The 27,287-nt window shown below is 39.8% G+C and overlaps 1 protein-coding gene and 1 pseudogene across 1 annotated transcript; both read right to left on the bottom strand.

Annotated features, from left to right (window-relative positions):
* Positions 1-14,437, bottom strand: part of LOC109232601 — a 134,822-nt pseudogene extending 120,385 nt beyond the window's left edge.
* On the bottom strand, positions 15,867-16,433 carry LOC109232600 (chaperone protein DnaK-like). Its single transcript, XM_019398361.1, has one exon. The coding sequence runs from the start codon at positions 16,431-16,433 to the stop codon at positions 15,867-15,869; it is 567 nt and encodes a 188-aa protein (XP_019253906.1).

Raw genomic sequence — 27,287 nt, 5'->3', positions numbered from 1 at the left:
TACGATGTTCTAGGACGCGAAAAGAGTTGTTTTCCGATTTGGAAATATAGAAATGACTCCTCTCCTGGAAGAAATAGGGGGTTTCGCCAAGTTTCCATGGGATAGTCCGGGACTACTGGTGTCAGAAAATCGCATTCTCCACGGTTTTATGAAAATGTTGGGTTTTAAGAAGAATGATGAACTGCTCTATCTAAAGAAATCATACATCCATTTTAAGTTTCTCTACGAGCGTTATGGGCATAGAAAATCATATCGCCTTCATCATGACAAACTAGCTATACCTCTTTGGGATGGGTGCACCGCAGCGTTTATATTTTTATTGTTTGCTTCTTGGGGTTGTTGATCTTTCCGATGCAAGGAGGAAGGATTCATACTCGCTTAGCCATGGTCGCCAGGACCTTAATGGATGGAATCGAAGGACAAGCTTATACTATCATCCAATGATCTTAATTGAGATGTACCGTGCTCTGGATCGATGCAAATAGAGGTTCGGACATTTTGAGGGTTGTAATCTATTGCTACAAGTTTGGCCATTGGAACACTTTCAGAGGGGAAAGTATCGTCAAGAGATTCTGCGAAGGCCACTGAATGACTACACAGCCAACCATCACCCAAAAAATGACGTTCATTTCAGACAGGTTTGCGAGGCCTAGAAATGTTATAGGTTGGGTGCGTTTCTTCAGGAATCTGACAGACGAGCAAGTGCATTGGATGTTTGAATGGTTTCCTAGTATTAAGTTCATCATCAGATCAAAAGGGACTACTCACTTGGTACTGATCGGGCTGCGAGGCATCTACCCTTACGCTCATATAAGGGTAATGAGGCAAGCTGGAAAAAAACAAGTCATACCTCGGGTTTCCAACAAGGTTTATAAAGCAGATTTCAAGGGCGATGTCATCCCATTCACGTTCGAAGCGTAACACATGTGGAACCAAAAAATCATCGTGGAAGGAGAAACCATTGAGCCAAACAGGTATCACGTCGGCCATACGTACTACTATCTATCATGGTTAGAAGACGATATAGTTGGGACGTCAAACTAGGAATCATTCTGAAAGATAGGATCATAGACGAAGTAGATGAGGCACAAGTGAATTACAAGAGGCTACACAAAAGGGTGTTCGAATTCGAAGCTAAGCATCTGGAGCAACATAAAGTAAACATGGAAGCGATAAGGGAATGGAAAGAGATTGCCACTAATTCGACGGAGAGATTAGAATACTTGGAGAAAGGACTGATGGTGCTAGAAGGGAAGATGAGAAAGAGACTTTGGATTGTGAGGGCATGGACGACATGAAGGAGGAAAACTGGCAAAAGCTTACTTATTGCTGGACATGCACGATCTGGGAAACATGATTGATGGGGTCAAGAGAGTCAAGCATGGAGAAGGTCCTTCAGGGACCAAATAGATTAGGAGATGATGTTCTTTATTGCTTTTTAGTTTATATTAGATTTTGGTTTTATTATTATTATTATTATTATTGTCGATTTAGTGAAAGACTATTTTGGCTTATTTCCACACTAATGAAATGAAGCAAACATTGGCATCAATTTTCTCCAAGTCTATGTGTCGCTTAGGCCTACCTACCTGAGGCACAATGAGATCCCCAAATTAGGACACGAATTATTGCATGACTTTTGTGAAACATTTTTAAATATTGCAAACACTCTTTTATCTCACCTTACTGACTTGGTTACCTTTTGCTTTTTCTTTCTTTTGATTATTTTCATTCCCAAAGGTTGGTTCGTGCATACTGGCATCATCAGCATACCACACTAGATCCAGAGGTCCTCCACCTCCTCCTCCACCTAGAAACCCGAAAAACAAAGGAAAGGGCAAAGGGAAATGGATAATTTAAGTGGTATCCGGAAAGATAATGCTACTGTGGCGGAAAATATTGAAACTTCGGATGGTAGAAGCACCCCACGGCAGAATGAATTGGTCTTACGTTTGGAGAAGAAAATCCTGGAACTACATGGCGAGGCTGAGCAGGTCCAAAATCTGGCAAATCTTTCCCTTACTCTCAATGTTCCCGACATCAACCAGCAAAACCCAACTACCTAGAACCAAACACTGCCACAAAACACACAAAACCAGAATCCACCACCTATATCTTCGAATCCTCCTGCACCAAACAATATCATAATCCCACACCTCCCCAAAACCTCAACCTACCACCAGTGCAAACCCCTCAACAACACCTCCATTACCCAGCTCAATACCCGCAAACCACTACTTATCACACTCCCCAAAATGCACCACAACCTACTCCCGATCCCTAAAACTCAACCAACGACCACCCATATACCCAAGTTCCAAGAACTCATCAAAGCAAACCGATATATGTGGAAACCTTACCCCATACACCGCAGCAAACCCTATACATACCTAAAGTGACTGAGAAGGACAACCTCATTCGAAATATGGTAGAGGAACTCAAGAATCTTACAAGGAGAGTCCAGAGTGTTGAAGGTGGGAAAAGCGTTAAAGGTCTGAATTACAAAGATCTATGTATTCAGCCAGATGTAGAACTGCCAGAGGGTTACAAACCTCCCAAGTTCGAAACGTTCGGTGGCACTAGTGATCCGAAGGTGCATCTAAGAACATACTATGACAAGCTTGTAGGAGTAGGTAAGAATGAACAAATCTATATGAAACTGTTCATGTGAAGTCTTACAAGATACGCCTTGCCTAAGTATATCAGTCAAAACCCAAAGAAATGGGCCAATTGGGTAAGTATAGCATCAGATTTCACGGACAGATTCAGGTTCAACACAGAGAACGCGCCAGACGTTTTCTATATCCAAAACCTCAAGAAGAAGCCAATAGAAACCTTCTGTGAGTATGCTAGTCGTTGGAGATCAGAAGCCGCAAAGATAAGGCCAGCACTTGAAGAAGAACAAATGAACAAGTTCTTTGTTAGAGCTCAAGATCTACAGTATTATGAAATGTTGATGGTCATCAAGAATCAAAAGTTCTCAGACATCATCAAGTTGGGAGAGAGGATAGAAGAAGGAATCAAGAGTGGGATGGAGACTAATTTCGAGGCACAAAAAGCCACAAATAAAGCCTTGCAATCAGGAGGTATCTCAAAGAAGAAAGAAGTGGGTGCTGTGATGGTAGCCTAGGGCCCTAAGTCTCCCCTCACATACCAAACACCTCCACCCACATATCAACCCTCACCCCCAAAATACCAATACCCTGCCACCACCTACCATACCTATAACACTCAACCTGCATATTACCATTCACCTCCACCTGCCCGCCAAAACTACCCAAAGCCACGTCCAAATTTCAACCACAGAACTCCTAGGCAATACACCCTAATTGTTGAACCCATAGCCCAACTGTATGAGAGACTGAAGGCCACTGGTTACGTCACTCATATTCCTGTTGTTGTTGTTAAGAATTCTTCCCAGTGGATCAACCCCAACAAAATATGTGCATATCTTTCATGCATGAAGGGTCATACCATTGAAGAATGCCGCACGTTGAAAGACAAGATTCAGACAACGATCAACACTAAGATTATACAAGCAAAGGAAGCCGCACCAAATTTTTGGAATAATCCTCTCCAAAATCATAGAGGTGAGATAGAAACTGATGAGGAATGGGATCAGGAAGGATCAATCAGACTCTTTCGAGAGGGAGGTGCAACTAAAAAATCTCTGGACACCCTCACGTCAGTTGTGGTACAAACCCAGGCACCATTTGAAGTCAAGGTAGCTACACCCTTCACTATAATGGTAGCTCCGACACCATCTTACAAATTTGATGCCGTCCCATGGGATTATGTTGTAGAAGCGACAAGGAAGGGAAAAGTCCAGATGGAAGAAATAGCTGTCGCGCAAGGTATGACTAGAACTGGCAGAGTTTACACACCTGAGAATCTGGGAGGAATGAGCAAAGAAGCTGCACCTAAGCCGCCTGTTGTTGAGACTAGCACTGACGATCTTTGGAGGAAGATACAAGCATGGGAATACTCTATTGTTGACCACCTGCTCTTATCACTGTTGCAAAACTCAGACGCAAACAAGAATGCCTTGATGAAGGTGTTAAGTAAAGCTTATGTACCCGCCAGTATCACTAGTGGAGAGATGGCTAACATGGTCGGACAGGTACTCTAGAGTCACAAAATTACTTTCCACGAAGATGAGTTACTGCCAGAAGGATTGAGTTACAACAAGGCATTGCATATCACCGTGCAATTTGAGGACAAGTTCATCGCTAGGGTCCTGATAGATGGAGGTTCGAGCCTGAATATATGCCCACTGATCACTCTGAAAAGATTAGGTAAAGGCATGTACGAGATATGGATGGGAAGCATGAATATGAAGGAATTTGACGAATCTTAGAGGGCCACTATCGGGGAAATCAACCTTGATCTACAGATTGGTCCTACTTGGTTTGATGTTGAGTTCCAAGTGCTAGATATATCTGCTACATACAACCTATTGTTGGGACGGCCATGGATATATGTAGCTGGGGAAGTGGCTTCTACTCTACACCATCCTGTGAAGTTTGAATGGAATCATCAGGAGGTGATCTTTCATGGAGACGGAAGCAACCCTATCTACACCAACCAGACCGTTCCAGTCATCGAAAATAGGAGGAAGTTGGGTGGAGAAATATATCACCGCATTGAGCGGGTGAACGCAATTGAAAAGGATTGATGGTAGAGCAAGAAGATAGAAAGAATATATGTGGAGGGGATATGAAACAGGTAGGGGTCTCGGAAAAGCTTCAGGGAATCACTAAACCCATACAACCACAGTATCATGGAACGATCTTTGGACTCGGGTACGAATATACCATACAAGAACATCAGGATTTGATAGCGCGATGGCATGCCCATTATTATCCGCTGGAACAAGCCATACCACCTCTACACCAGACATTCCGCTTGGTTGACATAATGTGGGGATTCGAGGAAGATAAGATTTTAGCCTGTATGAGGAAGCTATTTCTGAACGAAGAAGACATGAACTGCAGCGCAATTGTTGAGGAGGAGGAGGAGGAGGAAGACCTTACCATTCAGATAGTGGGCGAATGAGCTATTCTCAAGATTTGGACCGCTACACCATCCCGGGATCGCCGAGTAACTGGGTAGCCAGGCAAAATTAGCATGATTTATTTTAAATTTATTTTGAGCAATTAAGACATTTTCAGTATTTTGTTTTGTAATAATTACTCGAGTCATCGAGTCGTACTTGTTGACAGTTTTAAGCTTTATTAATGCATTATTTGCTTTTCATATTTATTATTATGTTTCTATATTCTTTTCAGCGTAATTATTACATATCCTGATGAACCTACGACTGTGACGTGTAATGAGAAAACGCAACCTAAGGAAAGTGATTCAGAAGATCTAGAAGATGATATAATACCTGAGGAAATTGTCAAAGAAGTAGAAAATTTTGAAAACAAATCGAAGTCTAATTTGGAGGAAACTGAGGCCGTTAACTTAGGGGATTGTGAAACAGTCAAGGAAACTCGTATAAGCATTCATCTATCACCGTTAGAGAAGGAAGAGTATATCAGATTCCTAATGGAATATGAGGATATTTTTGCATGGTCCTACGACGATACGACTTGGTTAAGCACATCCATAGTAGCTCACAAGCTACCTACCAATCCCATGTGTCCACCGATAAAGAAGAAGCTCAGAAAGTTCAAGCCAGATATGAGTCTGAAGATAAAAGAGGAGGTCACCAAGCAAATAAAAGCCAAGGTTCTTTGAGTGGCCGAATAGCCGACTTGATTAGCCAACATTGTGCCGGTTCCGAAGAAAGATGGGAAAGTTAGAGTATGTGTCGATTACCGAGATCTTTACAGAGCAAGTCCTAAGGATGATTTCCTGTTGCCTAACATACCCATACTGATCGATAACTGTGCCAAGCATGAACTCCAATCCTTAGTGGATTTCTTTGCAGGATATCATCAGATTTGGATGGACGAAGAGGACGCCGGAAAGACTGTCTTTATCACACCATTGGGAATATATTTTTACAAAATAATTCTATTTGGTTTTGAAGAATGTTGGGGCCACCTGCATGAGGGCCATTACGACTATTTTCAACGATATGATATACAAGGAAATAGAGGTGTATGTGGATGATGTTATCATCAAATCCTAAAGAAGCTCAAATCACATAGCAAACTTGAAGAAGTTCTTCGACCGACATCGAAAGAACAATTTGAAGTTGAACCCTGCAAAATATGCCTTCGGAGCCCTGTAGGAAAGTTGCTAGGTTTCATCGTCAGCCGCCGGGACATTGATCTAGACCCATAAAAAATCAAGGCTATCCAGGACTTGCCACCGCCAAAGAATAAGAAGGATGTGATGAGTTTTCTAAGATGCCTCAATTATATCAGCCGTTTTATAGCACAATCAACGGTGATATGTGAGCCGATCTTCAAGATGCTGAGGAAACATGCTGCAACAAGCTAGACTGAAGAATGTCAGAAAGCCTTCGACAAAGTCAAGGAGTATCTATCTAAACTGCCCGTGTTGGTCCTGCAATAACCAGGAAGACCTCTGCTGCTTTATCTTTTCGTGTTAGATGGAGCCTTGGGCTACATTTTGCGACGACATGATGAATCTGGGAGTAACGAGCAAGCGATATACTATCTGAGCAAGAAGTTCACGTCGTACGAAGCCCGGTAGTCTTTGTTGGAATGCACCTGCTATGCTTTGACAAGGATAGCCTAGAAGTTGAGACATTATTTCTATGCGTACATGACATATCTCATATCAAGGATGGATCCACTAACATACATCTTTCAGAAACCCATGCTTACTGGTAAGTTAGTGAAGTGGCAGATATTCCTAAGTGAATTCGACATCATCTATGTGACATAGAAGGCAGCCAAAGGGCAAGCATTGGCTGATCACTTGGCGGAGAATCCCGTCGATGGAGAATACGAACCACTCAAGATGTATTTTCCCGACGAGGAAGTGTCATTTGTTGGAGAAGATATTGTCGAAGCATACGACGGTTGGAGGATGTTCTTCGATGGAGCAGCAAACTTCAAGGGAGGGGGTATCAGAGCTATTTTAGTGTCAGAAACCGGTCAACATTACCCGGCATCCGCAAAACTCAGGTTCCCATGCACCAACAATATGGCGAAACATGAGGCCTGCATCTTGGGACTCAGGTTGGCCGTCGACATGAACGTTCAAGAGTTATTGGTAATCGGAGATTCTAATCTGTTATTACACTAAGTACTAGGAAAATGGGCTACTAAAAACACTAAAATATTGCCATAATTGCACTGTGTACAAGAACTGATCAAAAGGTTCACAAAGATAGAATTCAAACATGTTCCAAGGATTCAAAGTGAGTTTACAGATGCATTAGCTACCTTGTCTTCCATGATACAACATCCATAGATCCTATCCTAATAGGAATTAATAAATAGCCAGCTTATTGTGCTCATGTTGAAGAAGAGTTTGACGGAAATCCGTGGTTCCACGACATCAAGGAATACTTGGAAAAGGGAGAATACCCAGAGAATGCTACACACATGCAGAAGCGCATGCTTCGAAGATTGGCCATTCATTTCTTTCAAAGCGAAGGATTCTGTATAGAAAGACTCATAATTTGGGATTATTGCGGTGTGTCGATGCCAAGGAAGCATCTAGGTTGCTCGAAGAAATACACACTAGAGCTTGCGGACCTCACATGAATGATTTCGTTTTGGCCGAACAGATATTAAGAGCAGGGTATTTCTGGATGACTATGGAGACAGACCCTATCAAATATGTTCAAAAGTGTCACAAATGCCAGATACATGCTGACATGATACAGATGCCGCCCAAACTCAATGCAACGAGTTCAGCCTGGCCTTTCTCTGCTTGGGGCATGGATGTCATCGGACCCATTGAACTTGCTGCTTCAACAGGACACAAGTTCATTTTGGTGGCTATAGACTATTTCACAAAATGGGTTGAAGCCGTTTCTTATAAGGATGTGAGTAAGGAGATCGTAGCAGATTTTGTCCGGGATCGCATTGTCTGTCGATTTGGAGTACCTGAGTCAACCATTACTGACAATGCCGCTAATCTCAATAGTGACTTGATGAAAGCCATGTGTGAAACATTCAATATCAAGCATCGGAATTCTACAGCATACATCCCGCCAATGAATGGAGTCGTAGAAGCTGCCAATAAGAACATCAAGAAGATATTAAGTAAAATAGTAGACAATTACAAATAATGGCGCGAGAAGCTACTGTTTGCTTTACTAGGGTACCAAACCACAATTCGTACATCAACTGGGGCAACCCCCTATCTACTGGTTTATGGTACCGAAGCCGTTATCCCTGTCGAAGTGGAGATTCCTTCCTTAAGGATCATATAAGAGGCTGAGCTCAGCGACATAGAATGTCTAAGGAACCAGTATGAACAACTAGCTCTCATTGATGGTAAAAGAATGAACGCAATATGTCACAGTCCACTCTACCAAAATAGAATGTCAAGGGCTTTCAACAAAAGGTTAGATCAAAGCAATTCACACCATGGAAATTGGTGCTGAAACGAATCTTCCCATATCAGGATGAAGCAAACGGGAAATTCTCACCCAATTGGCAAGGCCCTTACATGGTTCACCGAGTACTAATAGGAGGAGCACTTATACTTGCAAAAATGGATGAAGAGATATAGCAAAAACCTATCGGACGCAGTCAAGAGATATTATGTTTAGGATTATGTTTACACTTTCTATTTGATGTAACCTGAACTACGCTTGACCTGATTCCCATTTAAGAGGGGATACGTAGGCAGCCCTGTGGGTTCGGTCACATCATAAAAAAATCTTCATCCCCCTATGGTCAGAAACTGGGACGAGATCTCAAGTTTGCCTAATCACATCGTATTCAGAATCGCCAAGGAATGTATCTCCAGAAGTACGCATTTAAACTAGGGCAAATTTTGAGGAGGATCCTCAAAATTCTGAGCTAAGGAGGTCGCGATGTCTTAAAGCGTGTCACAGTCACCGATTCGACAAATTATTCTCTCATACATTATCACACATTTCAAACAACTACATTTTTATATAAGTGATTTATTACAAATGCATGTTTTTTCAAAAATTTCATTATCTATAATAGCCAGATGTTACCCGGGGTGACTCAAACAGGACTTCGAAACAGGAGCAAAGGCAAAGCAAGGAATTGAGAGCACGAACCAACCTCCCTCCCTCTCCAAAACTCACGATTTTTCTTTGGATGCAGGCAAAATGGACATAATAGGAATATCCGCAAATATACACACAATAAGATCACTATCATCACACTAACAGAAGTCTCCAAGCACAAATGAGTCAAGCTAAGAAATATTTTGCCCTCTCGCATTTAATCATTGCACTTCTCGCATAGGGCTAGCACTGACTTCATTCTTTCCATAAGGCTAAGCGTTGTCTTTCTTTGCATGAGATGAAGCAATGTCTCCATTCCTTGCATGAAGCTAAGCATTGCCTCCATTATTGCATAAGGCTAAGCATTGCCTTTCCCTGGCATGAGGCTAAGCACTGCCTCCATTATTGCATAAGGCTAAGCATTGCCTTTCCTTGCATGAGACTTAACACTGTCTCCATTCCTTGCATGAGGCTAAGCACTGCCTCCATTCCTTGCATGAGGCTAAGCACTGCCTTCATTATTGCATAAGGCTAAGCACTGTCTTTCCTTACATGAGACTAAATACTGTCTCCATTCCTTTCATGAGGCTAAGCACTACCTCCATTATCGCATAAGGCTACGCACTGCCTTCCTTTGCATGAGACTAAGCACTGTCTCCATTCTCTGCAGGAGGCTAAGCACTGCCTCACTATTGCATAAGGCTAAGCACTGCCTTTCCTTGCATAAGACTAAGCATTGTCTCTATTCTTTGCATCGGGCTAAGCACTGCCCTCATTTCACACAAGGCTAAACCTTGTCTCGTCTCGTTCTCGCACACGACTAAGCATTACCTGTTTTCTCTATCAAATGATCGATATCACCGCATCTTTGCATTTCATGGGCTGAAATATCACCACATTATCCGAAGGCGCCATAGTCTGAGGGCACCATCCTCATAGCATGAAGACATCATACCATGGCCGGAGGATCTCTAGAAAGTGCATATCATTATTCAAAGGTATCATAGTCTAGAGGGACTATTCTCATGGCCCGAGGACACCATTTCATGGCCTGCGAATCCCTTATCATACGCTTCATGGCCCAGGACACCATGGTCTAAGGACATTATTCTCATCGTCCGAAGACAACTCTCATGGTCCGAAAGGATTTTGCATCATGTTTAAATTTCCGCAATAACCACATATGTATATTCGTGTGCATCGTGTTTTAAGTTTTGCAGGTAACTCGGGAGGTAACCGTTCCACAAATAGGAGCTATTCTTGCTCCGGTTTCCGTTCACAATGATCACATCCTTTGATCACCACAAACGTAACTGATGATCAACAATTGATTACCCTTTGTCCCGTAACCGCTCAAATACTTGCCTTATATATCCATAACGTTCAAAAATCGCATCCATAGCTCCACCTGAAATTATCCATTACTCACGACAACATCGCATCCAAAAGATCCTTTTTGAAACATACGACCACTCTTATAACAACCCCATCGGTTTCGTTCGCCGTTGGATTCAGAACTATACATAGCATGATCCCGTAACACCATGGATATGTAGGCAACTCAAGAACCAGGGTTCGGCCCCATTTTTTCAAAACACATCATTCCTCACTCACTTCGGACAAAATTGGTCTTCATTTTCGTTACCTGACAACTCTTTCATCCTTCCCGGTTAAAGAAGGGCAGTTGTTGATACCCAATTTTGCCCTCATATTTTTATAAAGGTTATATATATTTTTAAAATATCATTCCTACATCATCATCAATTTACAAGTGTCATACAATATTTCCTATAATTTTTCATAATTTTTAAGGTTTTAAAATTGATTTTTTTGCATTTAAATTATTTAAATATGTATTAATTACCTCTCTAAATTATTTTTGGATGACCTAATCATCCAAATTTATTATTTGCATCCACATATATATTTTATAATATTTTACCTCATTTTCATATAATAATATTTGTATTTATATTTTTAGCTATTTACACAATTTTGTAGTAATAGCCTTTTTTTGGCAAATCCTTTAGGAATTGTGCCTAGGGCTAGTTTTTATAATTATCTAAAGCAAGAATACAATTTCACGAAGTGAAATAAAAGGTGCGAAATAAGCCTTTGAAAATACATACCCTATTATCACTTTTGAGTATTGTACTCAATAGTGATATTAAATGATGTATTCTAAATAAGCTTAGTAAAAATACATTAAGGACGAGGCAGAAAAACTCTTCAAAATTGAAGCCCGTGGAAGTTCTTCGCATTTTGCACAAATCTCCATTTCCTTTTTGTATTACTGGCCATGAACTTGAATCTACAAAGTTATGTTGTTTTCCTTGTTGCTTTGATGAATTATATTCCAATGATGCTGCTACATTTTCTCTTGCCCAAGCTAGGTTCTCTTGTTGTATCTTCTCATCCTCTTGCAATTCTGATCTTCCATACCAGCTGCCACTCAGTATGCCCTGTATTTGCAGGTTTGAGCACGTTGTAATGTATTTGTCGCATCTCTCTTTGCCACTGCCCATTGCTTCCTTTTTCCTTTTGCTTTTCCTACCTCTGTCGAAGCCTGTAGGGAGGTGTGACATGTTCCTTAATGTGTTGTACTTGGACAGTGTTTCACAGATGCCATAGCTGCGCGATAAGCTTCCTGCCCAAACATCTCGCCAGCATCCTCAACTCCTGTTTTATTTGAATTTTATCATGTGAAAATGTAGCTTTGTCCCTTGATTCCCTCCACTTCCAATTTGCTCCAAACAATTGTTTCCAGGGGTGGATCCACGGTATAAAATGTGGTTCACGTGAACCCGTGATCCTCGGGTTAAAGTATATTTATCATGTACATAATTTGGAAAAACTACATATGATATTTAATGAAACCTATGGTCAAAAGAGGCAAAGTGGTTCATTGGTTTTGGCCCCTTATTTCCACCAGCCTAAGGTCAAGGGATCAAATCCCACTACCAAATGTTTTATTTAATTTTTTTCTTAAATATTTCTTTTCTTTCTATTTCTACTAATGTAACTTTCATTTTTGTTCTTTAAATCACTAAAGCAATCAATTCCCATGCAAATTCGCAGTTCCCACACGCCTGAAGTTTACTCGATTTCCCATCCCGAAAAGGTGCACCCATCTTCTCGAAATTCTAGATCCGCCTCTGATTATTTCATGTGATTCTTCTTAGTGAACCTCCTCTTGTTTGTTTTCTTCAAATACTTGTTGTGATCATGTCTTTGCCTTTCATGAGCATTTACACCATAAGACGTCACTGCCCAGGTTTGTATCACAATTCTGGGCATCTGGTATTTGAATAGTGAAGGTGTCATTCAAATAGAAAACAACAGACTTAAAGAGGAAAAAAAGATATATTTTATTAAGCTGAAAGAAGCTGCTTAAATACACCAGAAATCCTAACTGAATAGCAGTAAAAAACTGAAACTTCCTAATATGATGGAACTAATCCACCAACTTCTTCATGCCTAAAGACTAGGAAAATCACAACTGAAAAATCTTAAGACTAGGAAGTCTACAACTAATAATATCCAGAAAATATCTAACTTATTCTCTGCAATTTAAAGGACACATCAGCAGCTTAGTCATCATGCCAACTCAGCGTCAAACTAACAGCTCATGAGGCATAATTCAACACTCCTCCTTGCATCAAGAGCTGTAAATCCCAAGTTTGGTTCTCAAGAACTCAAATCTGCTTGCTGGAAGAGCTTTTGTAAATATATCAGCCACTTGCTCTTCTGTTTTACAATACACCAGATTCACTTGACCATTCTTTTGCACTTCTCTAAAAAAATACAGCTTCACATTAAAATGTTTGGTCTTTCCATGAAATACTGGATTGTGTGAAATAGCAATAGCAGCTTGGTTGTCTACAAAAACTTCAGTGCTTTCTTCATTCTCCAGGCCTAGGTCACATAAGATTTTCTTTATCCACAAAGCTTGATTAGCAGCAGCTGAAGCAGCAACGTATTCTGCCTCTGTAGTTGACTGAGCGACAGTCTCTTGCTTCTTCGAACACCAAGAAAAACAGCCTGAGCCAAAACTAAAACAGTACCCTGAGGTACTTTCATATCTTCAATAGAACCAGCCCAATCACTGTCAGAATATCCTTGAAGTTTGAAATTCTTGCACTTGCTGAATCTGACTCCATAATCTATTGTACCTTTGACATACCTGAGCACTCTTTTTGCAGCTTTCGCATGAATTTCACTTGGAGAATTCAAAAATCTGGATAGTACATTTACAGCATACAATATGTCTGGTCTTGTTGCTGTAAGATACATCAGACATCCTATCAAGCTTCTGTAGCTTCCTTCTAGTACGCGTTCAGCACCATCCTCCTTCATCAACTTCTCCTTTTGATTCATAGGCGTGCTCATACTTTTGCAGTCTTCCATTCTAAATTTCTTTAGAATTTCCTTCGCATACTTTCTCTGACAAATGAATATCTGATCTTAGCTTTGTTTAATCTCCATTCCAAGAAAGAAATCCATCTCTCCAAGATCTGTCATTTCAAAAACTTTCATCATCTCTCTTTTAAACCCTTCAACAAGCTCAACATTACTTCCTGTTACCAAAAGATCATCAACATATAGAGAAATAATCACAATGTCAGAGTTAGTATGTTTTATGTAAAGAGTTGATTCACTTAGGCTTTTCTGAAAACCTAAGGCAGAAAGATGATCATCAATTCTACTGTACCAAGCCCTTGGAGCTTGCTTTAATCCGTAGAGGGCCTTTTTCAGCAAGTAAACTTTATCTTCCTGACCTTCCACAACAAATCCTTCTGGTTGCTCAACATAGATTTCTTCTTGCAAGAAACCATTCAAGAAAGCTGATTTGACATCCATTTGGTAGATTCTCCAACCCTTTTGTGCTGCAATTGCCAAAAGGAGTCTGATTGTGTCGAGTCTTGCCACAGGTGCAAATGTCTCTGAAAAATCTACACCAAAAACCTGAGCGTAGCCCTTCACCACAAGCCTAGCTTTGTGTTTATTCACGGAGCCATCTGCATTTAGCTTAGTTCTGTAAACCCATTTAACTCCAATGATCTTTCTGTTTTGAGGTCTGTTAACCAGCTCCCAAGTGTCATTTTTCTCGATCATGGTCAGCTCCTCCTTCATTGCATCTATCCATTTCTTGTCTTTTTCAGCTTCGGCATATTCGGCAGGTTCAAAGACTGCGACATTGCATCTCTGATAAACGTCTGAAAGTGATCTGGTTCCTCTAACTGGAAAATCATCAATCCGCTCCTCAAAATTATGCAACTCAGCTTCCATATCCTGCATGTCTCCTTCCCAATTCCATTGCTTTTGTTCAACAAATTCTACATCTCTGCTTACCACAACGTTGAAAAATTCTGAAAGCTTTTGACACCAAACTATAGCCAATGAAAATTCCTGGTTCAGCTTTCTTATCAAGCTTATCCCTTTTCACCTGAGGTATGTAAGAAAAACATAAGCAACCAAAAATTTTTAAGTTCTTTAGGGAAGGTTTATACCCATGCCAAGCTTCAAAAGGTGTTTGACCATTCACTGCTTTTGTAGGCAGCCTATTCAACAGAAAAACAGCAGTATTGGCTGCCTCTGCCCAAAAACTTTTTGGAAGCCCTTTCTCGTGCAGCATACATCGTGCCATCTCCATAATAGTCCTATTCTTCCTTTCGCTTACTCCGTTTTGCTGCGGAGTATACGGAGCAGTAAGTTGATGCTCTATTCCAGCATCTTCAAGAAACCTTTTGAATTGATCTGAAGTGTACTCGGTCCTATTATCGGACCTGAGCACCTGTATTTTGCAGCCACTTTGATTTTCTACCAAGGCTTTGAAAGTTGAGAAAAGTGCAGCAACTCCTGTTTTGAACTTTAAAAAGTATATCCAACACATCCTTGTTAGATCATCAATAAAAATGATATAATACCTGCTTCCATTCAAAGATGGAGTTCTTAGAGGGCCTCCAATATCTGTATGAACTAGCTGCAGTTTTTGAGTTGCTCTCCAAGTTGATTTTGAGAAAGACAATCTTGTTTGCTTTCCAAATTGACATGCCTCGCAACTTGGAAGTTCTTCTTCAAGTGGAGGTAAACCTTTGACCAACTCTTTTTTGTGCATATACAAAAGAGCCCTGTGGTGAAAATGGCCCAACCTTTTGTGCCAAATACACGTGTTGGATACCAGACTTTGAAAAGCAACTTGTTCCTCCTCCTTTGGATCCAATGTGAAGCTTTTTTCCTTCATCTTTACTCTGAACACTTCTTGATCTTTGACGTCTTTAATAAGACACTTTTGATTTTCAAAGATCACCTTAAAACCCTTTTGCAATAGCTGTCCAACGCTTAATAAATTTTGATCAATTTCAGGCACATAAAGAACATCAGAGATAGTTTTAGTACCTGAGTAGGTTTCAAAAGCCAATGTTCCTTTTCCTTTTACAGCAATATAGTCACCATTGCCTATCTTGACTTTTGATGTTGCAGATCTATCAAGCTCCCTGAAGAGTGTTTCATCATTTGTCATGTGGTTAGTGCAACCACTATCGATCAACCAACTGTCGCTGGAACTGCTGCCCATAAAACAAGTTGCGACAAATAACTGCTCTTCTTCTTGCTGATTTGCAACCTGAGCTTCAGTTTCTTGCTGATTATCTTTGGACTTGCAAATTATTTCAGCATGCCCCAACTTTTTGCACTTTCTGCATCTCATATCCGGCTTTCTCTAGCATTAGAAGTGAGGGTGATTCTTCCTTACACAATGCTGACATGAAGGGAACTTATCTCCTTTGTTGCTGCTAGAGTTGTTGTTGCCTCCACCATTATTAGCAGCAACTTGATTGTTTCCAGCATGGTTCTTCTTTCCTTTTCCTTTCTTGTATCTGCTTCCGGCATTACTTTGCAACTTCGCCTGTAATGCACCTTCTACTGTCCCTTCTTCTCTCATTAACCTTCTCTGCTCTTGTGCCTGCAATGCATTTAGTACTTCTGCCAAGGTTATCTGTGACAGATCCTTAGTATTTTCTAAGGAAGCAATAGTGGGTTCAAACTTCTCAGTCAATGTTACAAGAATCTTTTCAACAACTCTGCTATCAGGAAGATTCTTACCCAACATTCTTACCTTATTCACAATGCTAAGAAGTCTGTCCAAGTATTCTTTGACAGTTTCGGATTCCTTCATTCTTTGCATCTCAAATTCTCTGATGAGATTCATCACTTTCATGCCTTTGATTCTCTCATCTCCTTGGTATTCTTCTTTAAGAAAATCCCAAATTGCTTTTGCTGATTCCAGCGCCATGACTCGGGAAAAAATGGTTGGTGAGATTGCAGCATATAAGCAAGATTTTGCCTTGAACTTCCTTGTCCTTTTTTCCTTGTGAAGTTTGATCTAAGCCATTGTTGGATTGCCAGGTAAACCAGGAATGTCGTAATCCTCCTCTACTGTATCGCAGAGATCACATGCCTCCATGTGAGTTTTCATCTTGATTGCCCATACCTGGTAATTCTCTCCATCAAACACTGGCAGCGGAATTGCAAAAGAACTAGTAGAGTTTTCAGATTCCATGTGTTATGATGGCTTTTCAGGGAAGTAGGTTGGCTTTTTGTTTCTCACTGAGACAACACTCACAAGTCACTCACAGGTCCCTTAAGAAAAAAGGGCTCGGATACCAATTTGAAGGTGTTATTCAAATAGAAAACAACAGACTTAAAGAGGAAAAGAAGATATATTTTATTAAGCTGAAAGAAGCTGCTTAAATACACCAAAAATCCTAACTGAATAGCAGTAAAAAACTGAAACTGAAACTTCCTAATATGATGGAACTAATCCACCAACTTCTTCATGCCTAAAGACTAGGGAAATCACAACTGAAAAATCTTAAGACTAGGAAGTCTACAACTAATAATATCTAGAAAATATCTAAGTTATTCTCTGCAATTTAAAGGACACATCAGCAGCTTAGTCATCATGCCAACTCGGCGTCAAACTAACAGCTCATGAAGCATAAGTCAACAAATACATGCTCATGTGTCTTACCCTTGTCATCCTTGAGTGGCTTGTAACTTTCCTTTAACAGACTCAAATTGGGGCATTGTATATTGCAGCTCCATTCTACCATTATCGTGCACACCTAGGGGCTGGGGCCAAAGTGAAGCCTGACTGGCATATTTATGATCATACCTGGGCACAGATTGTACCAAGTTTGCTGCTAGTGGCTTATGTTGTCGTGCAATCTCCAGATGTGTGTCTTCAGTTGATATGGCATATGTGTACTGCACTGCCTCGTTGGTTAGGTGCATACCTTGATCGTATCCATTTGGACTTATATACCACTGCACCTCATCTCGTTGCCATATCATGCTTGTGCACATTAGAGATTTCCCTTCCTGGGAATGAGCACAAATTATATTTGGTAACCCATGTTGTCGTTGGATGTTGAACTTGCTTAGCACGTGAAGTATCCTTACTGCCCAGTTTTTTGTACTTGACAACAATCTGCCAGTACTTCGAAAAATTGTGTGCTTGCATGAGTTATCATCCAGCGCAACCAACAACACCAGTGACTCGTACACCAAACCTATGTGCATTGTCCAGTTCTTGTGTTCCAAATTGTGCGCACAGCATGTATTGTTGTGACAGTGAATATGCCATCTATTTTTGAACATCGACCTACAAATCTTGAGGCAAAATTCCTCCAGTTGTGGTTCTTCATTTGTTGTGGCATTTGTTGAGTACACTGCCCTATGTCCCAGGTGTATATCATGTTCTAGTCTAGTTATAACTGTTTTTCTTAGTTGCATTTCATTTCCTTGCCAATTCATGCTTGTGCTCATCAGTTAATTCCCTTCATGGGAATGATTACATAGTAGTAATACCACCCATATAAGTTTAATCGCATGAAGAGGCATGGATTCAGTTATTTTTCCTGCAAAAAAAAAAGAAACCGATGATAGTCGTAAAATAGTGTACTATGATCTCATCCCATAGGCTTTGATCACAGCATTCAGTATTGTCTCCTCTCCACCTTCTGCTTTCCAGAGCATAGTTAGCTAGATTATCTTCTAAACTATTGCCCTCCCTCAAGATATGAGAGAACTCAATAACATTTTTGATCTCCTCAATATACTTAGCAACATTCCAAGAAGGTACACACTTCCCCTCTAACACATTCTTCATGAGCATGGAATCTGTTTGTAGCATAATTTGTATAATTCGATGGTCCACACAGTATCTCAATGCCTCCAAAATAGCTAGAGCTTCTGCCTCATTATTTTTAGCTTGTGGAATCTCCCTTCCTAACACAAAAATTACATCTCCTTCTTCATCTCTCAACACAAATCCTATAGAACTCCTTCCTGGATTTCCCCTGTTCACCCCATCTGTGTTGACCTTAATCCAACCTTCAATATGGAATTCCCAGATCACTTTTGTCACCTTCAAAGCTGGAGTATATTGTTCCGGTTTTTGTATCAAGTCAGGCCATTTGTGAGGCACGTTTTTCATACTAGGATTTCTTACTTTGACAAGGGATTGTAAGGTAGTAAAGACTTGATATATAACTACCCTGATTATCACCATCTCACCATACTTGTAGCTATTTCTTCTCTTCCACAACTCCCAAATTATGATCGGTGGTAGTGCTTGCATAATAGGTTGCAGTCGTGGTATGACAGTGGCAGTCCAGCACTTTACAATTGCTTGATGTAGATTCAGCCCCTCCATGCTAATACCTGCATTTGTTAGAAAATATGTCCATACTCTCGTTGCTGCGGCCCAAAGAACAAATGTGACAATGTTTCTTCATCTGTCTTAGCATAGTACCAACATCTGGATGGCATAAAGTATCCCAATCTCCTCATAAAGTCGTCTAAAGGAAGCTTTGATTTCCAGACTTTCCAAAGGAAGAATGAGATTTTAAATGGCAAACTTTTCACCCACATTTTCTTGTATGCCATCCCAGGTTCTTTCCTCCTCCTCAAATATTCCCAAGCAGTCCTGACTGTAAAGTTTCCTTCTGTTTCCAACATCCGGTAAGGTTTATCTAAGACCTCATGGCTGACTGGAGCTTTAGCATTTCCCAAAATATGAATTGCATATTCCTCTGGAAGTGATTCCATCAATTTATCAAAATCCCATGCTCCTCCTTCCACCACATCATAAACATTATTTATAGATTCATCAATCACAAAAACTGGAGGCATAAGAAAGTACAATGCTCCAAGACTAGTCCAATTTTCATACCAAAAGAGAGATGAGCCCATTTTTGTATGCCACCCTATTTGATGCTCAATATGATCCCTACATTCAAGCATCCTTCTCCATACATGCGATCCTTGTCTCCAAGGCACAATAATAGGGTTTAGTTTCTTACAATATTTTTGGCACATGAAAGAACTCCATAAGCTAGGCTTTGTTCTGAACTTCCACCATAGCTTACAAAAGAGTGCTTTGGCAGTATTATGTAATGACCTAAACCCCACCCCTCCTTCTTCACATGGCAGACACAATGTGTCCCAAGATGCCCAATGTCTACTTCTACCACCAATTGCACTACTCTAAAATAAATTGAGCGAACATTTTATACAGCTTAGTGATGACATAATAGGGAGGGTTGAATTGGCATGGTTTGTAACACATGTCATATCACTGTAGCTCTACCTCCAATAGATAACAACTTACCTTTCCATGACTGCATTTTGTCCATGACCTTTTTTATGAGACCTTCATAGTACTCCCTCTTCCTTCTAGTATAGAATATAGGGCAACCAAGATAGGTGAATGGAAAATCTTACTTGTTTATGCCTGTGATCCACTGGACCTTGTTCACCACGTCAACAGTAGTAGAGTGATGCTTGTAAACTGCAGATTTTGACTTGTTTATGATCTGACCTGATGTTGCCTCGTAGGCTGCCAGTACCTCCATCACCAATTGTAAAGATATTACACATGAAGAGGAGAATATTATTGTATCATCTGCATAGGCTAGATGATTTATTTTAGGACTCCATTTGGGCATTCCAAATCCACAAAATATAAATTTTGATGTAATGCATTCAAACCTCTAGACGATTGCCTCTGCAACCAAGATGAATAAAGTAGGAGATAGAGGATCCCCTTGCTTCACTCCCCTTGTGGATTTAAAGAAACCACACGGTTGTCCATTAAGTAAGATAGAGTACCAATTTTTTTTGATATGATGCCAAGAATCAAACCTATGAACCTTTCTCTAAACCCTATTTTCCGCAAGACCTTAGTCAAGAAAATCCAAGATAATCGATCATAAGCTTTGTCATGTCTAGTTTTATCACCGCATTAGGCCCAGATTTAGTTCTCAATCTAATATCCATTATTATCTCTTGAGTTAGCAACACATTCTCAACAATGCTTCTGCCTTTGACAAACCTTACTTGCTTCTCAGAGATAAGATTGGGAAGAAGATCAACCAACCTTTCATGAATCACTCTGGAAAATATTTTGTTGACGGAGTTGCTAAGACTGATAGGTCGCATATCTGAAAATGTAATCACCTCCTTCTTTTTTGGTAGTAGCACCAGATTTTGTATGAGATATAAATTTTGGTAGCTCTTGTCCATTAAAGTGCCTTAACCATCAGAACTACATCTTCTCCAATTATGTCCCAGCATTTATGGAAAAAACATCCAGTGTAGCCATCTGGAACCCCGTACTCTCAGCATTTAGCTCAAATAGAGCATGTTTAACTTCTTCATGTGTTGGCTGCCTCAATAGATCTTTGTTCTGTTCAATACTAACCATATGAGGTACATGGTCAATAATTCCATAGGAATTTATCTTCATGGAATTGTGCGCTAAAAAACTTCACAACTTCCTCCGCCATATCTTCATTATTTTCAACACAGTCACCTTCGCAATTTTGGATCCTTTTAAGCTGCAATCCTCTTCTCCTATCATTAACTTGAGAATGAAAAAACTTAGTGTTCTTATCCCCACATTTAAACCAAGTCATGCCTGACTTTTTCCTCCAGAACTCCTCTTCTAAAGCCAAGTAACGTATTAGTTCTGCCTGGACTTTGTGAAGTCTTTCTCGATTCTGTTGAGTAGGCTTTAGCTCAAACTGAGCTTCATGAACAAGGACCACTTCTTCAAGGCTCACAATCTTTTGAAATATATCCCCATATGTTGCCTTGCTCCAAATTGATAGTGTTTTCTTCAACTTCTTCATCTTGTAATTAAAGAGATAGAAAGGATTTACGTAGAAGTCAGCACTCTAGTTTTCCTTCACCACATCTATAAATGCGTCATGTTTTGTACAAAAGTTAAGAAATCTGAATGACTTCTTAATTGGAACAGTTTTGGCCGTAACAGACAATAGGAGTGGGCTATGGTCAGACCCAATTTTTGAGAGATGATTAATCTCCAAACTTGGGAAAGCTTGCTGGACTTCAACATTTGTTAAGCATCTGTCCAGACCCTTGAAAATACATTTACCATCAGCTCTTCCATTTCACCATGTGTAGATACTCCCCTTGAAGCCAATATCATATAGATTATATGTATTAGCACAATATCTAAAATCAAGAACTTCATTCATGTGCACTGGCAATGCATCAAAATTTCTCCTCCTCATCCCATATAACATTAAAGTCTCCTCCAGCAATCCATGGTAGATTCATATTACTTGCAAGAGCATACATCGAGTCCCATAGTTCAATCCTTTCAATTGCGTCGCATTTTGCATACACCAATGTTAGAATAAAAACCTTGTGTGTTTCAACATTATGAAGTTTTCAAACTAAGTTGTTGTCCATATCCATTAAGACCATAACATCATATATTTCATCAATAAAAGCCCAGATCTTATTAGAAATATTACCAAAAGCTTGTGCAAAGCAATTTTCCTCTTATATTTTTCCAGCTTTCTTGCATGCTACATTGGCTCCATCAATCCAATAAACTCAAAATGATGTTGTCTATGCATTGTAATAGTCCTTTCAAAGGCCTTCTTAGTTCTTACAGATCTCACATTCCAAAAAAGTGCATTCATGGCAACAAAATTGATTTAGAGATGGTTTTCTCGTTTGTACCCCAACTGGTTGTACATTGTGGTTATCCTTCTGTTGTTTCTTTTTGCCCTTGCCTGTAGACTTTCCCTTCTCAATCTACCTTGGTGAAATATCCCCTTGCCTAGCTACATTAATAAGGTTTTGAATGGTGGACTCTTCATCTAAGTCTTTCCCTTTACCTCCCAGATTTCCATCATCTTCGTCATGCTGAGTTTGTGACACAATCTGATTTTTGGTAGTCCTTGGAATCAATGAACGACTGGTCTTCTCCTTGGCCACATTGAGAAAGTTCTGTGTAGTGGATTCTTCATCAAGGTCCTTGCCATCTTTGTCCATATTTTCCAACAATATTCAATTGAGCCACTGATGTGTTCTTAGTTACCTTAGGTATCATGGTTCCACTAGTAATCATCTTGATTAGGTTATCACATACTGTAGTCTGTAATGGAACAGTACCCCCACCTTTTTCAATGACATCTAGCTCCACATTAGCTTGTGCAAGTTGCATACCTTTGTCTACCAAATTATCTTCAGCAACTAACATAGTACCACGTGTATATGCATCTCCCTCAGCGCCAACTGTTCCTGCAGGATCAATTTCATTAGGATCCTATTTTCCGGCATTGAGCTTTCTGTAGATATTTTAAAATTCCATGTACCAGGTTGTTTTGGCTGATTAAGATTAGGGCTCTTCATTGTGTTTGATCCATCTACCTTCTTCATTTCAGTTATCTCTTCATTGATCAACGCTGCATCTTCATTGTATTTTAGCCCTTCCCCATTCACACTTTGTTCCTCTACTTCCCCCTCTTCATCTGTTGATTTCTCTTCACCAATGACACCCTCTGGAGTTCACCATCCTCTGAACCTTCTTCAACTTGATCGCACCATAATTTACTTCCCGCTAAGCTGCAACCTATCATTCTCTTTAGAGCCAACAGCTCCAAAAGTTCTAGTTACCCATTGAGAAGTTGATTCCTTTTGTACACCTTCAGTTGTTGCATTCCCACTCCCATTAGGATTAGCATTATTCCCTTTCTTCGGTTTTGTAATTCCAGGTGAACTAGGTCCACTTGTAAGCACCATGAATAGTCCAATATCTTTGCCTTTCTCTTGGACAGTATCCTTTGGAGCCTGTTCTTTATCATTCTTGTATTCCACTAATTCTGGATGCATTCTCCAGCACTCAAGCATATCATGGCCTTGCAATTTGCAGTCTTTACAGTATTTAGGTAAAACATCATATCGAATCTTCATCCATTCGGTCATTATTCCTCCTGTAGCTTCATTCTCTATGTCCATACGTACCTTCTTTCGCAAGTCAGCTAAAAGATCAACGAGCACCTTAACTCTTGCACAACTAGGTCGAGTTTTATTTATAGTAGCCATATCAAGATGCAAAGGCTTCCCCACTGCTGAAGCTAGAGAAAACAAACATTCCTTGACGAAGTAAGTAGGTAGCTAACCTGGAAAGGATATCCACGCCATTGCCATCGGAGTTTCATCCCCGTCCTTAAATTTTGCATCATAAATAAGTGGTCGCAATTGATATTCATATCCATCCTTATCTTTGACATAATATGCATTCCTAGACGTGAAGTTTATGAAATCTTCCGATAATGTTAACCTAATTAAAATATGCCTATCACTGAGAAATCTGATATTACACTCACCCTTGATTCGACATTGTGCTGGAACAATGCGACGAATTTCATTCAGATCTAGCCATCCATACGAAAAATTCCCTATAACTGCATACTGTAATCCTTCGATCACATTCATACGCTCCACTTTTGCTTTTGTAAATTTGAAAAGGGATTGTCCATGGAGGAACATAATTGTTTTGACTGATATAGGTTCAACAGTAGTAGCCTTTGCCGGCAGTGTGCTATTGATCGCATCTGGTTTCAAAATTTTACTATAATCTAACGGTTGGACAATGGTGTTTGTGGCATTATTTGATGAGGCGATTGTGGGAGAGGGCTGACCAGCCATTGAAGAGGGCTGGCTGCCGGCCAGAGCGGCCTTGGACGAGCTCAAAGTGAAGATCCCCTGTTTTGCGCACTGTTCACGTGAATTTCGAAGTCTTTCTTTTCAGTAATAGCCTATATGTTGTGCATAATTATATTTTATTACATTATTTGCGCCAAATAGCATCTTGTATTTTTATAATGTTAAAATATTATTTTTAAGCATCTTACTACATAAAGAATATTTTTATTATTAGTTAATTATTTTTTATAATTTTCGTGTATTTAGTTCGTAGCCTAATTTGGAGCCAATTTCGGACTCAATCCATCAGCCCACATGCCAAGCCAGCCCAATAACCCCAAAGCCCAAATCAAACGACCTTCTCTAAAGAACCCGATCGCGACCCGTTTAAACAACCCGCCCCACTTCCCTTTGATCCTGACCGTTGATCTCAAATGATCAACGGCCCACAACAAATCCTTATCTTTCTTTATATCACAAACCCTTAACCCAAAAGAGCATTCCCCCATTTCGTTGCCCTCAGAACCTCTCGAACCTTCCTCCTCACAAACCCTAGCAGTTGCCTTCCTCAATCTTCTTTAAATCCGATCAAGTAATGTTTTTCCTCGGCCATCTACTTACCTTTTATGGATTATCTCGTTGTTTCTTACAAGACTATGGCATTACATAGTACTTGCCCAAATTTTAGCAAGTACCAATCTGCCAAATCGAGTGCCATCGCGTTCAACCTTCAAGATTTAGACGATATTTCGTCTATATACATTCAGTACTAGGCTATATGGGTCCGATTCAGTGAGATTTTCGACCATCTATGCTCTCTTTTTGAGCTAGGGCTTACTCGATTATCTCCTAAATTGATTCTAAATGATTTTGCATGCTTCTCTTTCCTTATTTATGTTCGATTAACTATATTTCCTTATTTTGTGTGATGATATTTGCTACTATATAAACCCCGCCCTTAATTCCCCAAGACATACCTTAATCACTGAAAATCACTACTATTCTCTTATTCTCACTTCTCTAATACTACTTTGAGGTTTAATCTCTTGGCCGGCTGAAAGCCAAGGCCACCGAAATTCGATTATCGGACATTTCTCAGTGTGAGCACTGCCTGGGGTTCATTTGAAACCCTTCAGAACTCTGACGCACTGAGATTCCTGGGTTTTACTGTTCGTTTTGCTATTGACATTGGAGTATTGCTGAAATTATTCTTGTTTACTTGTTCATTAATCTGTAACTAGTAAGTACCTATGGCCCTTGCAATTTCATCCTCTTTTCGTTTAAATTCCTGCTCTGCATATCTATGTCTCTAAGATTTTTATGAACCAACATGCTATTGTATTCTCTAAAGCTCTCCTTGAGGCTCTATCACTTCTATTAATCGAATTTACCTGTTTGTTGCCTTGATTTTATTTTCTTAACTTTGTTTGCTTTAATGTATGTATTTGAATGCTTATTATTGTTGTTTATTTTGAGTCTAGCTTTCGCCTTGGTCTGTATTCTTGTGATTAGTCGAGTCATGCCTAGAACATGTTCTAATGCTTGTTGAGTCATTCAAGTGTAACTTAATATTTTTCTATAGTTAACTCCTATTCATGTTACTAGCCCAAACATGCTTTCCCTGCTACTTGAACTAATATGTGTTCCTTGCCTTGTCCTATATCTTTGTGATAAATCAATGCATGTGTTTCAGACCTTGTTAAGTCATTCCTGTACAACCTGCTAAGTGCATGATGTTGTACTGATTAGCTAAGGCCGGTTTCCATGCCATTTGAGTTCTAATGTATGGTTTGACTTACCTGTGCTCTTCAGTATTGTTTGAGACCTTAGGGTAAACCATATAACCAGCCTCTCCTCTCATCTATGGCCAACTAGTATCAAATTCAATACTAGCCTATCTTACTTATGAAAATTGATATGTCTCTTATATCGTGACTACGTTCAGCATGTTAAAGTTTTCCTTGCTTCATTAGGCAATTGCTTGATGATGAGTTCGTTCTGTTAAGTTGTTCCTTCCATTGGATTTTTTCATGATGGATACTTTCATGTGATGGTTATGCTTTGTTTGTTTCTTGTCTAATTCTGCTAGAACTTCATCTAAGGTTCCGTAGGTTAATTCTAAATCATGCTTCATTTTACAACTCATGGGAATGGTTTACTACCCTATGGTGGTCAATCATGTCTTCTAGAATTATAAGCATAAACTTGCCTCATACGTGCCTTGTGTGCCTTGCAATTTAGCCTGATTCTGTTTATGTGGCTTGGCTAGAGCTGTTGTTAGTTACAGCTTTAAGCACTAAGTGTTTAAGTGTTTCATTCACCTGTATGGCTGATTTTGGGCATGCGTCTAGGTAAGTAAAGTTGTTCGTGTTGGCCATACATATTGGGTTTGAGCATGGAGCTCAGGTTACTATGGTAAGTAGCGTATGGGTTTGCTATTGTACGAAGGTTAAGACCATTAAAGGCCTGGGGACATCCTTGGGTTATTTCTGTATTAGGCCTGTAACTGCCTCATTGGGCTTGTGTTAGTTCACACTGTAATTTTTCATCATGTATTATATCTTCTTTGGCATGTAATAACTTTTAAACAAACAATTGGGGATTAATGAAAAGGGGGCTGGGGCATTCTAATATTTGCATGAAAGGGTAGAGAACATGCATATAGGGTCTACATGTTTTATTTGCTATTTTGTTTAACTTGCTCTACTTCCGCACACTAATAGAAATCATGTCTATAGGAACCACACACACCTCACCTAATTTGCCTAATACTCTCTATCTTAAACATGTTAGTAATCGCTATACTTGATTTCTATGTTATTACTGCACGTTTAGGCAACATGCCTATAGGATTTATAATTTATTCTTTGTCAACCTAGATACCATGCCTATAGGACTTCAGATAATCAATTGGTCAATCGCATTTACTTTTAGTGTGCTGCCCATCTAGATATCACGGCTATAAGACACAAATTTTTAACCAACTACTTCTGTTGTCTTCATTACACTACCCCGCCTAGATGACATGCCTATAGGAGTAGAGTGTTAAAAAATCAAAAAATAGTTGCCAATCGTTATAAATCATGCCTATAGGATGTTGTTACTCGCATAAGAATTG

This window comes from Nicotiana attenuata, chromosome 9 (assembly GCF_001879085.1).
Source record: "Nicotiana attenuata strain UT chromosome 9, NIATTr2, whole genome shotgun sequence".
Taxonomy (NCBI): domain Eukaryota; kingdom Viridiplantae; phylum Streptophyta; class Magnoliopsida; order Solanales; family Solanaceae; genus Nicotiana; species Nicotiana attenuata.
Note: the sequence above shows the minus strand (reverse complement) of the source record. Positions and strands in the feature narration are given on the sequence as shown.

Bases quoted from the DNA above. Each gene is read 5' to 3' on its own strand.
- LOC109232600 (XM_019398361.1), bottom strand. From the start codon at position 16,433: ATGGCGCTGGAATCAGCAAAAGCAATTTGGGATTTTCTTAAAGAAGAA.